At 31.7% G+C, this 20,000-nt stretch overlaps 1 protein-coding gene across 4 annotated transcripts in view; it reads right to left on the bottom strand.

Annotated features, from left to right (window-relative positions):
* Positions 1–20,000, bottom strand: part of KaiR1D (Kainate-type ionotropic glutamate receptor subunit 1D) — a 221,952-nt gene that overhangs the window by 73,851 nt on the left and 128,101 nt on the right. For all 4 annotated transcript variants that reach the window (XM_085661591.1, XM_085661589.1, XM_085661588.1 and 1 more), the window contains one exon: positions 9,799–9,983. In XM_085661591.1, coding sequence (XP_085517717.1) covers positions 9,799–9,983 — 185 coding nt within the window. The remainder of the gene's footprint in view (positions 1–9,798; positions 9,984–20,000) is intronic.

Raw genomic sequence — 20,000 nt, forward strand, 5'->3', positions numbered from 1 at the left:
AGGAATAGTAGGGAATGAAGAGGAGGAAGTAGAAGTTCGGAGATGCGAATGTGCGGAAGCCAAAAGCATTATGTATTCTCAACGAGCACAATGGTTTCTGCTTATAAGTGGCCGCTGTATGATGGCGGCGGCGTGTTGGTCTTCCTTCGTGTTAGAAATATTTCAGAAACTACAGGAAATATTTCCGTTCTCTCTTCCATTCGCTATCGTGAAGTCTTTCTTCCGATTCTAACAACGTTGTTCTAACATCTTATTCTGCGCTTATTCTGCACTTACCTTACAATATTGTTCTAATATCACCATTCTCTTTCTTTCTTTCTGTCCTTCTCTCTCTCTCTCTCTCTCCCTCTCCCTCTCTTTCTCTCTATCTATCTATCTCTCTTACACTTCATTTCTTTCTCTATTCTCCCTTCAACGTAAAAACGAACGATATTCAAGTCTGGATCGTAAAAGAAATTTATCATCCCTCTATCGAGCATCTAACTTATCATTGCAGGCACGTTCGCAAGACTGAGTACGTTATAGTGTCTAGTTCTGCTAGACGTATACCTTTACAAGTATTAGGTCGAAAAGTATGTAACACGGAGGATGTTATAACGTACATTGAGATATGCCTGATAACTTCGACTACTTGGAAGATGACGGAATAAGCATGAAGAATCTACTAGATTTTCTTCTTCTTCGTTATCACTTCGTAAATTTATAACGGTTTAATAACCATAATATGTGCTTATGTATGTATGTGCGTGAATGTATGTGTGTATGGGTATATGTGCGTGTATATGTATGTGGGAACGTAATACAGAATGTAAAAGATGAGAGATCGTAAATCAAGTAAGAACGTGATAATAATGGTGACTTGAATAATGTTCACCATCTAATATAATAATAAATGATGTTCAGTTTTATGTATGGTATATGAAAGAACATTTCCAACGAAATTTGTCGCTTTTACTTTTCTTAATTAATCTATTAAATGATTGTTAGAAATATTATTGGTTAAAGAGATATTATTATCTGTAATCAGAATATATGTGTTATTACAAAATTATCTGGATCTATGAATATAAATTATGAAATTTATTTTGCCCCTTTTTTCTTTCCTTTTCTTTTTTTTTCTTCTTTTCTATGCGAAAAAAATCTTTCGTTTCGTTCAGAGATCAATTTGTTGAAACATGTACGTTGGCATAAATTTATTCCTGAAAAGAGCACGGAGTGACCTATATAATTTTCTGGAAAAAAGAAAAATTTCACACCATGCGACGTCACGAGGATACTACGAAAAAGAGAGAGTTCTCGTCACACTCACAGCATCATCACGTATATGTCTATTCTTCTTCATCTGAACTTCACGCATACTATTTTGAATTTCAATTGAAATCGATATCTCGAAATCGCACAAAACACTATTTTGCTAGGAGTGATATATAGTAATATATATTATACACTGTTATATATGGACAAAAATTAATTAAATTTTTAAATGCATATACGTGTATGTAAATAAGTGAATTATGTTGTTTCGGTTCATAAGTAATTGTTTATAAAAATTCTTTATAACAAATTCTTAATTGTACGCATGCACGTAAGCGTACGTATATTAATTGATGTTGAATTAAAAAAATTGTTTATAAACATTTTTTATAACAAATAATTAACTGTACATGACTATGTGTAAGTATATTGCTTAGTGTCAAAAAAAAAAGAATTTTTTTTTTTTATAAAAATTGTTTATAACAAATTATAAACTGTATATGCATATATATGTATATACACGTACGTATATTACTAGGCTTTGAAGTAAAGAAAAAAAAAATTATTTAAAAAATTGTTTATAACAAATTGTTTATAACAAATTATTTATAACAAATTATTTATAACAAATTGTTAACTGTACATAGATATAGGTATGTACGTGGATTACTTAGTATGAAATTATAAAAAATTGTTTATAAAAATTGTTTATAACATATTGTTTATAACAAATTGTTTATTAATTATTATGCATTATTTAGCAAAAAAATTATCATTTATAACGGTATTTATTTCACGTTTTTACGATTATTAGCTTCAGAGATATCGTAATTTAAATAATAGAAATTCGAAATATTCCACTGACCTATATAATTACTTTTTTGAATGGACACTGACCTAGTGACTTACATACATTCTTGGAATTTACGATACTATCATAAGTTACACGACGTAAACCGGTTGTACTATTTACTACGCCTCGTACTCACATCTGTTCATTGAAATTTTGAATGAAAATTTTCAAACGCTTATATCTTCGGAACGGAAAGTCATAGAGACTTGAAAGAACGACCATTTTAAAGAGAAAAATGTCCTCTTTTTATTCATCTACTTGGATATATTCACTATAATAAGATCAATTTTATAAATTCGTAATAAACAGGTATTATATAGGTACTTACGTATTCGTTGGATTTTCTTAAACAATAACTCTCATAAATTATTATACACTGTTTTAATATCATATAAGAATATGCACAAATATTTCTTATAATTGTTATATAAAATATTTATTTTAATTACGTATCTCGATAGAAATCTATTGCGGAGATATACGGAGAGCATGTTAATCGAATGGAACTACAACGTTAAATGACGAGTTTCTTCTGTAAATCGATAAAACGCGACCTCTACACGCTCTTACTATTTACGTTTTCGTGATACCTTCAAAACAGAGAACGTCAACAAGGAGAAGTTATTGTCTGAAGAGTGGGGAGAGAGCATTACAATTAGTGAGAACGAGACCGTCGACCACAAAGGACTTCTTGAGGAACTGTTCGTACGTCGCAAGTGGAATCACGAAGACAATTGTCGATTTGCTTTTTAACATTTTAAATCTGTATCGTAATAATAAAATAACTGTTTGCTTACCGTTAGGCATTTTTTTCTTTTTTTTTTTTTTCTTTTTTTGTTTTACCATAAAGAAAAGTAAAGAAAGAGAATTAGTCCGAAAAAAGAAAAATATCTACGGTGACGTGGAAAACTGTCGGCTTTTGTCGTCACGGTCCCCTTTAACATTCTTTCCGTGATAATAGCTATCTCTCTTTCTCTCTTTCTCTATCTTTCATTCTTTTTCTTTTTTAGCAAGCAGCCCCGAGCAAGAGATAAAAAACGAGCCCGGTCTTGTTCCTAAGTGACCTCGAGGGCGTTCGTTTTTCTGGCACGTATTCTGCATTCGTTACATTTCATATATATATATATATATATATATATATATATATATATATATATAAGTTATATAAATCTAGCATAACCGTAGAATGCATTATTATGCACTTGCACTTATATATGTACATGTTCACATATATATACTATCTACATATGCGTATGCGCTAAGAATTCGTGAACCTACCTTGTACAATACAATGTCTATATACATACATATACATATACATATATATATATATATATATATATATATATATATATATATATATGTACACCTGCGAGATATGACGTTTTACATTTTCATCTCAAATGATGCTTTGTTTACTTGTCGAGAGAAAACCAGCTTACGGATCGAAGCCTCTTCGTCCTTATACTATTATTTGTTTTTTTTTATCTATGGCTCCAAGTATTTGATTTCTACGTTCCTTCGTTTCCTTTTCTTTACTTTCTTTTTTCTTCGTTTCTTTATTTATATCTTTATATGAAGGTTATTTCAATTGCTTTATGTTCTTTAAAATTCTTATTAAAGATCTTCTTTTGCTTTCCATTAATAAGCTTTATTTCTATGAAATATTCAATTCAACAGAATTAAATTCATTTCAATTGAATTGCTATTATTATATATTACGAGAATCGAAAAAACAATCATTATATATTAATAATGGCGTTAATCAATTTTTTTAAAATTAATTATTACTAATAAATATATAATAATATAATTAATATACAAGTAATATTGTTAATAATTAATAAAATTAAATTTTATGAATATTTATACATACGTATATCACAGTATTCTTTTTATCACATCAGTATTCACGATCTTCATGGTCAATAAAGAATTCTTTATTTCAGTCATAATTCCAAAATTTGATTCAATACGAAAGAAACGACGTTTCGTGTACGTTCCCATCAACGTTTCACGGCTTTTAGTCATAACTTTAATGTCGTCAGTGACATCTATAAAAGGGAAGTAAAAAGAGAGAATGGAAGCAAGTACAGAGAAAAGGCACTCAAAGTCTGTAGCATGAAAATGCATTATTTGCTAGTGCATTAGACACGAAGGATGAATTATATCGAGAATAAAATTAATATCATATCATTTTTCTTTCTTTCTAATGCATTTGAAGAAACGACTTTTAACTTATCCTCGACCAATAAGGAACGAATCGAATAAGATCGATGAGTAATGCTGTTAAATGGATTTTCAAAGTTCGAAAGAACACGTAAGTATCGAGAAATTAGTTGAACATCAGATCGGTCCAAATCTCACGTTTCTTTTCACGTAATCGTTAGAACATAGATAATAAGGGCAAAAGGATCGTAATTATTAACTTTGTATTTCGAAAGCATGGAAAAATAAAAAAAAAAAATAAAAAAAAAAAAGAGAAAATAGATCAATGAAATGGGAAAGATTTCGATAGAATTCTAAAATAGAAAAGGGATAGAGAAAAGATATTACTCTTTTACAAGCTCCGGTTATTAACGATTGTTCTAAGAGGACGAATGAATGGAAAGGTACGAATCAGAGGAAAGAGAGAGGGAGAGAGAAAAAAAAGAGAGAAAGATATATATATATATAACATGTGTAGTTACGGAAGTAAATAGCTAATCCACAAACATTCACATAGCTTCGATGCAATCCGCTTTCAATCGTGAGACCCGAAGATATACGAATCCGTTGGGAAAAGTGGAGAAGAAGAGGAAAGAGGAGAAAAGAGGAAAGATAGAAGAGGACTATACTAGCCGTGTACCTTGAATGGCGTTGATTAGTAACTACTCTCGAAAATAAACGAGAACTCATAGAACGAAACGTGTATTGTTTTCTTGCTTTCTCTAAAGTGAGAGGAAGCTTTTCAAGGAAACCAAAGAGAGAGAGAGAGAGAGAGAGAGAGAGAGAGAGAGAGTGAGAGAGAGAGAAGGATAAAACGAGAAAGAAAGAGGGGGCTAAAAGAGGACTTTAAAAGAGGGTAGATCAGTTCTCAGGGCTTACACGAACAAGATCAAGTACTTATTCGTGTAAGAGACTACAAGTTACGAGTTGGTAGTTGAGTCATCGTAGGGAAGAGGCGAGAGAGAACTCGGAAAGAGGGTTAGGTTAGGGGTGTGGAAGCGTAACGAGCAAAGGCTCGACTAGGAAACGCTACAAATCGAATTCTAGCGTTAACGGTAATTCCAATGCTACTAGTACCATTGGTTGATTCGAGCGATCACAACGCAAGCTCCTACCTTATATCCCGTGGGGGAGTCTCTGTTCCATTATCGCTCTAGGGAAGAAACATCGTTAAATCATTCCCATTGTGCCTGCAATTACAGCTTTCGCGCTTCATTAGAGCAACATATCGACCTATCGTGATTTGGTAATCTTACGGACTCGATTGTTACTAATGATAATATATAAAAGAGAATGAAGATATGAAAGTTGCTAATGAAACAATTTTCATTTGAGAATAACGAGGAAAAAAGATAGATCATTTATGAACGTGACGTTATCTATTGGAAATATTATGTATAGAGGTTATAAATATGTATAACGTTTGTCGGTTAAAACGTTATTAATATTATACATATATATTCCCTGATTACATTGATAATCGTTATTAATTTATGCTACAATGAGACGATGATATCTATATTGAAGAAATTTATATTGATTATTTTTTAAACTGATTTGCCCTTGTTTTTTTTTTTTTTTTTAAATAATACATACCTCGTATTATTAATGTCACATATTTCAATCGACAAGTATAATTATAAGAATTCATTTGAATTCAATTTTTTTAATTCGTATTACATTACAACGAAACAAATACCGTAAATAGAAATTCATAGAAACCTTTCAACTTTGATCGTAATCGTATACGATCGAACGGAAGTATGAATGAAAGGCTTCTATCTTGATTAATTAATCATTGTACCGAATACATATTATTTGATTATTTCCAACAGAAACGAATCTCATTAGAATATATATATTCTTTTGTTTTTTTATAATTAATTATCTATTGTCCGATTTTTTTTTCTGTTTTTCTTTTTTTTCTTTTTTTTTTTTTTTTAAGACTTCGAAGAAAACTTTATTAAAAACTTTTACGAAAGGGTTTACGTAAAATTGAGATTTGTATAATGTAACTTACATTGAACTATGCCCGCTGCTTCGGCTCAACTTTTTCGCAACTTTGATAGGCCAGACATTATTCTTGGAAATATGCGGAAACGAATATAACTTTAGTATCGAAGAATGGAGAAGCCAGATATTCTGCATACCATAACGAGTGAGAGAAAGAGAGAAAGAAAGTATATATAAAGCAAAATATATATAACAGTATCTATGTGAAATTTCAACATGCTCTCTCGTATTTATCCAATGTATATTAATAATTTCCCGAACGAGAGTAATTACATGATTTAATATCTTACATAACTTTTTTCAATATAACAGAAGAGGTTTATAGTGAACATGTTATACAAGAACATTATATCACTTTGTGCAATATATTTATAAGAAAATTTTATTTATTATGAAACATACATACAAACACACACACACACACACATACTCATACACATTGAATCGCATAATTGAGAAAGAATTTTTGTAATGACGAATGATATGTTAACGTATTAATGATTAAATTTAATAATAAAAAATTAATTTTAACGAAATTTTTATTAGCCTTAAATTTATCAGTCATATAGATTTATCCTTTAAAATGATATTTAACAAGTCGTTTTAATGGAATGAGTCAAAAACTATATCGGAACATTGTCAAGTTTATATATTACAAAATTAGTGTAAAGAGAGTTAGTTATCAACGATCTACTGTCGTACCTGTTGTCGTTCAAGACAACAGGTCTGTTTGACATCAAGGTATATTACGACATTATAAGCACTCACGTTACAAAGGGCACTCGATGAAAAGTTTTAGCAAGATGTAAGTACTAACCTTCGACGGCTCTTCGAGGAAGATGAAATTGATTGCCTGCCCAATGAAGGGCTTTACAGGAAGCCATATTGCCATTATTACGAGAACATGAACTAACAATAAATCTAAGAAGAATTTATGACTCATATTACTCTTGAACAATTGTTCGTTAACAATTATTTTTCCCTATAAATCGTACACACTAGCAATGAGATTTGGCCCTTAAATCGTCGATAAGAAAGTTCATTTTCTCGTTGTGGATTAAAAAAAGAGTAGATGAGATAAAATGAAATACGTTAAACAATTTTATCCTATTATAAATGATAAAACTCATTATTATTGTTAATATTTGTAATCCTTTTTTTTTTTGAAAATATAAAAATGATATTTTAAATGATATTTATGCAATTACTCTTTCTTTTTCTTTTTTTTTTTTTTTTTTTTTTGACGAAGAAAATTTAAAAAGAATATAAAAAAGAAAAAAAAAGAAAGAAAAAGAAAATGCTAAATTACAAGTACTTTACCTATGACATCGCAAATTGGCATTTCCAAAGTACATAAAAAGTATCAAAGATAACTCAAGTAGAACTTGATGGTTGATAGTAATGGATAAAGAGAAGATAGCTTTTTTGCTTTTCCTTTCGCTCGAATATAAGCTGGACTAAGGATACCCTTTGAACCTTTAGTCAGTTTTCGAGTGAAATGTAACCACCAATCGAAATATTTTAGTGGCGAATGAGAGTTGTTGGTCTTTTGAGAAAATCGATTCAGGAGAGACAGACAGAGAGAGAGAGAGAGAGAGAGATTTTCTTGGTGATTACGACGCATAAGAAGGAAAAAGATGAGAGCTAGTCTCTCTCTCTTTCTCTCTCTTCCTCTTCCTACTGAATTTTATATTTCCTTTCCAGATGCCTCTTTCCTTTCCATGCCTCTTTAAAAAAAAAAAAGAAGAGAGAGAGAGAGAGAGAGAGAGAAAGATCTCTAGATAGAGAAGAAATTTCTAGCAAAGGAATGCGAGGATGGGCAGAGCGTCATAGCAAACCATCAATTTCCGTCTTACTAGTTTTACAAGAAATTTTAGGTTAAGAAGTTCCTGCTTCCTTCTTTTCGAGATTGGAAAGCAAATGAAATTGAAGCACATCGTCTTTAAAACTTCTCGAGCTTCTTCAACCCTTTGATCCCCAAATAGCCTGATCTAAAAGACATCGGTTCGTTGAATTCTATATCACTAGAGATAAGATATTTTTCGATAAGATAAAATCTAAATTGTTATATTCCGACGATTTTCGACCTCAGAGAAGAAATGAATAAATGTTATAAATTTGAAAAATGTCGAAAAGTTCAAACACGCACGTTAACATGAGAGAAACGTTTACTACAGAGGGAATATTCGCCACAAAAGGTGGCAAATTATTTAGAGAATTTGTTAAACCCAGTAATATCGCGATTTCCAGAGAGCATGTTATTTTCTACCATGACCAACGAGTAGGATTATATAGTGTTCTAGGACCACACTCTAATTGGAATTCTTACTCTGTAGAGAAAGCACGAAAGCTTTTAATTTGCTTTCTCTTTGTCTCGCGAAACCGGCACATTGATCCTATCTCTTCAAACTCCACTCACACGATTCCCTAGGTTAGTAATTTTCTCTGTTTATCAATCGACATTCGTTGAGATTTTACAAACAAGAGTACACAAAGTTTATTTCGAATTGAATAAATACCTATGACCAAATGAATCTTTTTTCTTTTATTCAAGTATTTTTCATTCGTTTAATTAAGTTTTAAAGGTTATAAAAGCTTTTCTTATGGTTATCAAAGAGAGCGGCTAATATTTCTGTTTCTTTTTTTTTCTTTTTACCATTAAAAAAAAAAAAAAAAAAAAAAAAAAGAAAAAGAAAAAAGAAAATTAATAAGGAAAGGAAATGAAATGTGAAAATGACATATCTAGACTGGTAGAATTTCGTGTTTTGAGCGTGGATCCTTACATAGCAAATATTGAGAAAGAAAGAGAGAGAAAGAGATATTGGAGAAGATAGTGTCTTTGAATACAAGTATTCGTGAGTGGCAAATATTGAAGAAGGAGTTACGAGGTTTCTCATGAAATGTCAGGAAGACGAAGTAAGAAGAGAGAAGAGAGAGAGAGAGAGAGAGAGAGAGTAAAGTCTCGTTAACTCGGATGCTCAAGAACCTGGCCTTGCAAGCGCTAGATTTTAGCTGCTTTCTTCTCAAAGTATCTGCTTATTTTGAGAGAAATTTCAAAACTCCTTCTTCTTTTATAATAACTCTTGAACGAAGGAATTAGGTGTTCGAAGTACACGAACAGATGTCGAAACTTTGCAATAGGACTTTGCGATTAAACGACAAGGCACGCTCTTCCGTTTCGTTTAATTCGACGTTAATATTTCATTCTTATTATTAACTTCAACATAATGGATCTCTCTTATCTAATTAGAAAATAAAGATGGCAGAAATGAAAATAATAAGGACGAGAGATAAGTATATTCGATGAAGGAAAAAAAGGAAAAAGAAAAAAGAGAAAAGATATCGTATTGAAATTATTTTTCTCTTTTCTTTTTTTTTTTTTTTTTTTTTGCGAAATAAGAAAATTGAAATTTCAAATGTAGAAAAACCATTTTAATAGTTACCTTATCTATAGAAAAGTTTCTACGTACCTTCGAAAGGGTAGTAGGGTGAGGATAAAGGTTGACGAGGCAGCTCTGCCTTCTTAGTCTGTAATCCCAGCGTGTCTCCAAGTGCGGTATTTCCATAGTGTCGCAGATGCTCTGCACGTGGGAAGCGGTGTGCGCACTTTGAGGACCAAAAATTGCAGCTACGCCACTCCGCAGCAAATGGCACACTGCAATAATAAATCGATGATGGTAATATCTATCGTACTTACATCATTTTTACATTAGATAGATACGTTGGATATACGTTGGATTAATTTAACGTTTCGTTTTATAATATATACATTTGATTTTACGTCGATGATTTTCTTTTTTAAATGCGATAAGAAAAAAAAAGAAAAGAAAAAAAAATAAAGAGAAGGAACGTTATGGAAAATTATTCGAATAAATGTTACAACCAGTTTGATGATACTTTTCTTATCTTCGGTAGTAGTTATTACTTTTTCGTAATAGTTTCTATTAAAATTTTAGATGTTGACGTTCGTAATAAAAAAAAAAAAAAAAAGAAAAGCTTACGAAATAGTAAAAGAATACCTTAGGGTATAAAACTTTAAATGTTATCTTTTGTATCTCTTATAGTGTAATTAAACTTCCATCAAAGATTTAAGGATTGAGAATAAAGAATTTCATAAATACCCTATAAAACTTTACGCCGGCATACGATTAATCACGTTAGCTCGTTGAAATAAAATCTTTTCCAAGTTCAATGATCCGAGTTACGTCTTGATACTCTCGTAAGGATCGTCAAACTAGAAACGATCACTGAGATGCGTGATAAACGACAAAGCGTAACTTTTTGTACATCTAAGAAGTTTGAGAGAAAGAGAGAGAGAGAGAGAGAGAGAGAGAGAGAGAGAGAAAGAGAGAGAGAGAGAGAGAAAGAGAGAGAAATCTTTTTCTTCTTGAGAATAAATTCCGATCAATCACTTCCATTCGCTCAGGATTTAATTTGGCGAATAAATGTTTTCGTTACCATCTTGTGACGGCTGCTCGACCTCGTTTATGGTACATAAGTTTCACATTGATCTCTATAGAAATCTTTCTTTCTCCTTCTCTGTCTCTATTCTCTATAGCTTTCTGTTTTTTCTCCGTGACGAAGAATAAATCATCATGCTCGAGGATTTTCCAACAGCAAACGCAATGAACTTTGCAGTCCTTCTTTCTCTTACCGCATTCATCCTTCGAATCTTGTCTTAACTCTCTCTCTCTCTATCTCTCTCTTTTTCTTTCTCTTACTTAACAAATTGCAAGAAGAAAAAGAGACTCGCAAAAAAGTCGTTTTCTTTGCGATAAAACTTCGCGTCGCCGAGTGCCATAGCTTTCAATTGCGTCCATTGTTCGGAATCGCCGATTGCGCTTACTGGACAGCCATCCATGAATCCCGAGATAAATCACGATCGGATTCTTTTGTCATCGTTAGAAGCAGGTTGTGTGTCTCCGGTTCAGAAATGAAAAAAAAAAAAAAGAAAAAAAGAAAAAAAAACAAAGAAGAAAAAAAGATGAAAGAGATAAAAAAAAAGAGAAAAAATAGGAATAGTCAAAAATAGAAATTGAAATAACGATGATCGATTGCGATGGAATTGAACGATTGACATGAAAAAGGGGGTAATGAGTGGAATGAGTTTTTGGAAAATTGATTGAGGAAATAACGATTCGTAATTTGTACGATGTAAAGAAAATTTGAGAAAAGATATGATCAATCGGTATATTAATATCGTATGTTCTACAAACTATAAAAAATAATATAATAAATAAATTGTCAAAAGAGAAACGAATCGATAGATTTTTATACAATTGATTGAAAATTAATCTGATAGAAAGAATATCGAGAAAAGGAATAAACAATTCTCGAGAGATTAACAACTATATAAATGTAAATATATATATATATATATATATATATATAAATATATTATATATAATATATAAACGATATAAAATAATATAATAAATAATATTTGAAAGGAGAAACGAATCGGAAGATTTTTGATAATATAATTATAAATTGATTTGTGACTTGTCATGGGTTATGTAAAAGATGACGTAAACAATGTTGCGAAGATTATCGATATTTAATGATATAAACAATAGAAAATGATAATAAGATAGGATAAGTTGAATCGAAATCTCTATAATTTTTCAACGAAGTCAGCTTACGCGGCAAGCTCAAAGTAATACCGACCTACCCTCCGGCCGTTTTGCGGTTGAAATATGAAACGCGCAAACTGCTATATTGAAATTTCAGATGCAATTTCCTTCAGCAGCCTGCGGCATCCATGGCCAATGCCGTACTACTAACGTCGACAATGCCGTATCTAAGCAGTCAGTGAACCAACCAACTAGTACTCTTTCTCTCTCTCTCTCTTTCTAAATAACTACATACAATCTTTCTCAATTTCTTTTCCATTTATCGTTAGTGGCTATCTACAATTGATCATCCTCTTTTATACTTTAACAACGACAATTTGCAAAGGATAAACGAGTAGTAAATTATATACTCATTTCTTGATTCTTATTCTTTTCTTATTTTCTTTTTTTTTTTTTTCTTCTTATTACGAGCATAGTTAGTTGATATAAATCATTCGCATTATGTTTCACAGATATTCGACAGAATTTTTCTTTTTATTTTAAAGCAAAAAATTTCCAATTTCCAATCTTTTTCCTAATTTTCTTTACAAATTTATCTTACAAATTTTTCTCTCTTTCTCTATTTTCTGTTTTTTTTTTTTCTTTTTTTAAGAAAAGCTTTTCTTTTTATTCTTCAAAACATATTCTCTACTTTTTAATTTCATTGATTATATCTTTTTGTAGTTATATTCAATGAACGATTTAGTAAGTTAGAACGTATATATATGTATTATATTATCAATAATCGAATAAAATCTTGTCGATAAAGGACACATTGCGGAGGACCACCGGCTGCATCAGATATCGTAACGTATTAGGAAAGTGGGTGAGGGTTTGTAACACGGTGGCAGCTGGATGCATATTCGAAGTATGCTACAGTAACCGGCGATGGCATGCAGTTGGTCGGTATCATCCTGGCTTTGGAAGGAGATAGGTTTATCTCTCGGTAATGTATCAAAGCCAGTTGGCGACCAATGCCCCACTTTGGACGGTACCTGGCTGCTTTCCCGAGGCTAACCTTATGGTCCTTTCTCTCTCTCTCTCCCTCTCTGTCTCTCTCTCTCTCTCTCTCTCTCTCTCTCTGTCTCTCTCTCTGTCTCTCTCTTCAATATTCTATCCTACCAATTGTAATTCTATTTACCGTTAACGATGATCATTTTGGTATTAATTCACACTTAATCTCACGCTCCATTTATTAACTATTGTCTATGACAATGAACGAATTCATTTAGATAATTTTTAAATAACGCATAGATATTACTTGTTATTGTTTCAAATTTTTCACCGTTTGCGTTATATTAAATATTATTCATTAAATAAGTCTGATTACAACGTAGAAAAGCAATTTTGTTTTCTTATAAAAAATTGTGCCACATATTTCTGCACAAGTTTATTACGTTATTATGACGTTTAAATGTCATTAATTACCGAAATCTTCAGATATTACTTATTTCCATAAAAGTAACGTTTCACTTTTTGAATGAAAAATTTTTCTGAAAAAAGAGAAGAAACATACGGACGTTAAATTCAGATTAAAGTTGGTTCTTTATCGACTCTGGTATTCATTCCAAGGTTTAATATTACAAAAGGATGATGACGCTGCTCGCGTAAAAAATTGAGAGATCGATTTACAAAGAACACGTGAAGGACGAGCTGTATTCCACCATGAACAAAATTCATTTTCCTTTACGTAAACTCACGAATATAAAGCCCGTTGTTTTTAGGTTGAAATGTCCTTTGTCGGTCCAAGCTTCATTTTCCTCTGTATGTATATATATATATATATATATATATATATATATATATATATGTGTGTGTGTATGTACATACGTACGTTTGTGTATATTTGTGTGTACGTGTATCGTATATTTCGTCTTCTTCCCTTGAAACACGAAAGTCTCTCTTTCTTGGTACACTCCTTCCTTATTCAGGATTAGAGAGAGTGTATGTCTGTGGCTGTGTATTTGTATTATATATATATATATGTGTGTGTACATACATGTAAGTACATTCTCGGCCACCTAAGCTGCCTTCTTTATCCTTAGATTTTTATCTCTTCCTTGCCACGGCTCCACTCTAACCTCCCCCTCGACTCTTTATCCACTAGCCTGTCAGTGCATATCCATCCTTAATTCTTATTTCTCACAAGACTCCGAGTACAATGCGCTCCATGTAAATTTATAGACAAATCTTCTTTTCCTCTCTTTCTCTTGCGATGAAACTTTACAATATATCCTTCCATTTCTTTCTATTTTTCTCAATTCCCTCCCTCTTTTACCTCTTCTTTTCCAAAGTAATACACTTCTTTCCTTTTCAATCATGACTTCGTATATGTTTCTATATTATTTTAATTTTGTTCCTTTTTGAAGTTTATTATTATTTGTATAAAAATCTACAATGATTAATTTTCAATAAAATCTAATTAAAAAAATTCAACGAATATGTACCTATATAATCTACATAATACCTGTTTATCACGAATTTATAAAATTGATCTTATTATAGTTAATATATCCAAGTAGATGAATAAAAAGAGGACATTTTTCTCTTTAAAATGGTCGTTCTTTCAAGTCTCTACGACTTTCCGTTCCAAAGATATAAGCGTTTGAAAATTTTCATTCAAAACTTCAATGAACAGATGATGTGAGTACGAGGCGTAGTAAATAGTACAACCGGTTTACGTCGAGTAACTTATGATAGTATCGTAAATTCCAAGAATTTATGTAGGTCACTGGGTCAGTGTCCATTCAAAAAAGTAATTATATAGGTCAGTGGAATATTTCGAATTTCTATTATTTAAATTACGATATCTCCGAAGCTAATAATCGTAAAAACGTGAAATAAATACCGTTATAAATGATAATTTTTTTGCTAAATAATGCATAATAATTAATAAACAATTTGTTATAAACAATATGTTATAAACAATTTTTATAAACAATTTTTTATAATTTCATACTAAGTAATCCACGTACATACCTATATCTATGTACAGTTAACAATTTGTTATAAATAATTTGTTATAAATAATTTGTTATAAACAATTTGTTATAAACAATTTTTAAATAATTTTTTTTTTCTTTACTTCAAAGCCTAGTAATATACGTACGTGTATATACATATATATGCATATACAGTTTATAATTTGTTATAAACAATTTTTTGTAAACAATTTGTTATAAACAATTTTTATAAACAATTTTTTTTCAAATCAACACTGATATACATACATATAAATACGTATGTACAGTTATGAATTTGTTATAAATAATTTGTTATAAACAATTTGTTAATCTTGTTGCAACTTCCTTTTTCTATTTTTTTTTTTTTTTTTTATTTCTTTCACACTTTTAAATTACTGTTTCATGAAAAACCATAGTTTTTGATAATTTTTAAATGAAGTCATCAACGTTCGTGACGTATAACGATCGTAAAAGCGATAAAGCTATAAAATAAAAATAGTCTAGAGAATTCGGCGTTTATCGGATATCGATACGCTGTTGTTAATGGGGTAGTACATTTTATGGACGTGCATTTTCGGTTGTGTGGTCTTTTTCGTAGCATGGGACAACGATCTTGAATCGAATTCTCACGCACGAGTCGAAAAACGACGGAACGGTTTCGACTTCGAGCAGCACAACGAGAAACACGCGAAATGACGGGCCCCTTTTTCAGGCTCGATTACCGCTTTCGATCGGTCGATTCGTTTGTTTCCAGCTCGATCTGAGCGTCGATAAGAGTCTCGTGTCTTCGGGGTAAAAGTATTTACAATCTCATGCCGTCAATTTCATTCCAATCTCACGGTAGTTGCACCTTCTCCCTTTACTTCTTTCTTTTTATTCCTTTTTCTTTCGTTCTTTCTTATTTTTTTTTCTTCTTCTTCTTCTTCTTCTTTTTCATAGCCTTTTACTTTTTTATCCGTTTCGACGAGTAACAATGGCAACGATGAACGTCTTTCTTTTTCTCATTTCTATCTTTCTCGGTGTTTGCTCTTTAAAAATTACATTTGTCGCGAGATAGCACGTTCTCTACATTGTTTGTGAAACGATCCGTATATTTATTCGCGTTTAACGATCGACGAGAATAAAAATAAAAATATATACAATTATTTATATATATATATATATATATATATATATATATATATAAATTTATATCTACATATGCCTATATACAGATATGCAGACATTATTTCGAGATGAAAATTGTTACGAATTAATGTATCTCGAAGATAACATGATAACAAGTAATTAACATTGCTACTCGAATATATTTATTCGTCCATGAAGATAATCAATTAGATGGATAAAATGAAACATTTTATTTATTCGATAAAAAAAGGAAAAAAAAAGATAACAGAAACGGGAGAAAAATTTCGATTAAGTTATCAGGATAATGCGTTCAGAAAATTGATGCCACTCCATCATGATGATTCTCAAGTTGGCAGCATCGCGTTAAAGTTCTTAATCTTAATTTAATCCACGTTACTTTAAACTCGTCTTCCGAACAGATTATAGTTTTAAGTTGGGCTTTGGTATCTTTTCGCGTAACTCGCTTCGGCTCACGTTGATCGATGGCTCTACGATTTATTTCTATTTTTTTGATTCTCTTCTTCTTCTTCTTCTTCTTTTTTTTGTTTCGTCGTTTCCTCTTCACACACTTTATCCTTCTTTTTCCCCCGAGTGTCCCAAAAAGAAAAAAAAAAAAAAGAAAAAGAAAAAGAAGAAAAAAAGATAGGATAGAATGTTGAGTGAAGACTATATCGGTGCCACGTCGTTAAGTATTAACAATTTTCACAGGTCGATTTATTTACCGAGCTTTCATCAGATAAAACACGGCACTGGTGCTATCGCGTCCCTTTCACCTGTGCCACTCGTGCTTCATCGCCGTCATATTTCACGGATACATTTTGCCAGCGAGCATCCTAGTCGAAACTCATTAAACGATAACAGGTAAATGCTCTCTGGCGATAATAAATAACTTGAACGCACGAAAAGTACTTTTCGAAGTTTTCACATGCATGCATAAAATCACTCTGTTTGCTCTGATAAATTTCAAATTTTCTCTGCAATTCGACAGCTCGTAATTGCTGATCGATGAAAGCGTTAAAGGCTTTTCGAAATCGATGTACCGATCGATTTCAAAGTTTCCATACATATACATTTTATTGTAAACGACTAGGAAATAGCGAGAGAAAGACAAAGAGAGAGAGAGAGAGAGAGAGAGAGAAATAAAGATAGATATAGACATAGAACTGTAAGGTAGATTCAGTTACTCAGTAAATGCTGGATTATGTTAATTCCTTCGGAAGAATTGAAAGCAGCTGAGAATACTATTGCCTGAGGTATCTTTATGTAGGATGGAATTGTAAGACTGGAAGTAGGTCAGAATAGATGAAAGATAGGAAGTAACTGTGCAGCCAGAATATAGAGCGAGAAAGAGAGAAGGAGAAAGATGGAGAGGCACGTCTCAGGACACTGAGATTTTAATCCCTTTGCAATGAGGACCAAATTGTTCTTTAACACGTTGGATACCAACCATAGCCCACGTGGCATTCATCGTGTTAATCTTCCTAATACGTTTCTCGAGTAAACTAATGGGCTTTCTAACAATTTTCCTTTTTCTTTTTTACTTCCTTCTATCTTTACCTATATATATATATATATATATATATATATATATATATATATATATATATACGTAAAGTTTAAAGGCGATTGTGTTCTTCTTGGAAAGAAGAACGGTATTGTTAAATGAAATTTATATTAGGTAGTCTTCTCTCCTTTTATACATACATATACAAGGAAAGCTTCTCAACGTGATTTCAGGTGGGAAATCTCTTCGTGATCGGTTTCCGATAAGCGTACGAATAATGCATCGCTCGGCAAACGAAGCATTACAAGTATTATTATTCGTTACACGGATCGTGACCTATCGCGTTTGTCTATCCTACTGATCGAGATAGGACAAGGGCACGTGTCACTATACTACATATCCATTCATGTTCAAGGTAAACCTTCGGAATCTTATTTAAAAGATATTTTAAAGTAACTTAAAGTTAAAGAATGTATTGAACAATGTTTAAATTCGATCATATATTGAAATTTTTGTAACCTCTGCTCGTCGAAGAATTTTTGTATAATAATTGATTTCGTTTAAAACGTAAGAAATGATAGATTGTAATTATTTTAATATGATATCATTATTATCATTGTTAATAGTTGTGTTGCGTTATGTTATATTTCTTTCGGATTAATTTAAAAGTAATAATAATAATAATAATAATAATAATAATAAAAGTTTTATTAATAACAGAAATTACGTCACAATCAGAAAGCAAAGAAGAAAGACGTTATAAGCATTCAATTTTCTTCGATTATCTTCGAATCTGTTTACTCAGTGTTCTCAATAAGCGAATATCAGATTATACTCGTCCCTTAACATCGAAATTCCCTTCAAGAAGCTTTATCATTCAAAGGAAAAGAAGCACTTTCAACGATGTTTTCACAAAATCCTTATTCCAGGCAGATTTCTTACATTTACAACGGCAAGAGGGTGGTTAACATCGTTTCAATGTTACTTCGCATAAGCTGCATAAGAACATAAAACGTTTTTCAACGTTTCCTTCGTCGATTTACGAGAAGTCTTTTAAAAGCTCGTGAGGAAATATCATTATCGAAATGGTCCATTTACGATAGGAAAAACATACTATTAAAGGGGAAGTTATACTATAGTTTATAACGTTCGATAGAATTCTATAATAATTTTTCAACTTATTCTAAATCGACAATTTTCGATATTACAATTTTAACTTCGATCCTGAAAGACATTCCGTATCATCGAGAACTATTATCGATAGATTCGAAAAATCAAACTGTCAAAATTTCGTCGCCACAAATTTTTTCGATTAATATTTTCCACGAGAATTATTTTATATTTTTTATAATGGACAAATGAATGAACCAGACGCGTGAATTAATTTATATTTCAACTTTTCAATCGTGAACGAATTTACGTTACTTTTATATAATTGTATTAATTCATTAAATTCATTCGTCCTTCCTAACAAATTTTGCTTTTTCTTCTTCTTCTTTTTCTTCTTCCATTCACCGAATAAAAGAGAAAACGAAAGAGAATTGTGAGAAATGTGAAATGATTTTATTTTGGAAAATTTTCACGAAAAGCAAATTACAAAGTGTTGAAAGGTGAGGAATGTCAGATTCGTCTAGTTATTTCTCACTAGAAAAAGCGAGAGAAAAAGAGAGAGAGAGAGAGAGAAAGAGAGAGAGAGTGAGAGAGAGAAAGAGAGAAAGGAACACTACTGCTTATTGTGCGTTCATAGCACGGCTACTAATATCGTAACACAAGTCGAGCTGAGCGCTATCCTGCTCGTTACTAAAAACTTTTCGAAAGCTCTCCTCGGCCTACTAACTTTTACGAACGCGCCAGGCATGGTTTCCATTTCGAAACTTTAGAAATTAGTTTAATGCATCAACGCGAGAGAAGCTTTCTCTCTCTCTCTCTCTCTCTCTCTCTCTGTTTCTCTTTATCTTTCGTTCTGCTACTACACTGTGAACAAAGATAATTTTCATCGTTCAAGTCCGTGTATCTGTTAAAAGAGAGAGAGAGAGAGAGAGAGAGAAAGAGAGAGAGAAGAGAGAAATAGTAAGCTTTCCAAATTTTCTTTTCTTTTTCCACACGTGTGTACACACACACATACACATCCACACAGACACAGACAAACACCCATATGCATTGAATAGAATTCGCAATAGTCTTTTTGTACCTTCGTGCTTTCTTGTTTTACAAGCAGCCTTCTAGTTCCATTCGTTCACATTTGTATTTCAATTTATATCCTTGCTCGTCGTCTTGTCGCTATCTTTGTCGCCAACAAGGGAAAAAGAGAGAGAGAGAAAGAGAGAGAAAAACATATTGCTCGATGGAATTGAAAGTCGTTTTCTTGGACCAAAACCTTCTCTCGATTCGCATAAAAAGTAAGTAGCGAGCACTACGAGGTACTTTCTTTCAAACCGAATACCACTGCATTGCGCGTTTCGTTA

This window comes from Vespa mandarinia, chromosome 15 (assembly GCF_050613455.1).
Source record: "Vespa mandarinia isolate Hongniang chromosome 15, ASM5061345v1, whole genome shotgun sequence".
In the NCBI taxonomy this organism is placed as follows: Eukaryota; Metazoa; Arthropoda; class Insecta; order Hymenoptera; family Vespidae; genus Vespa; species Vespa mandarinia.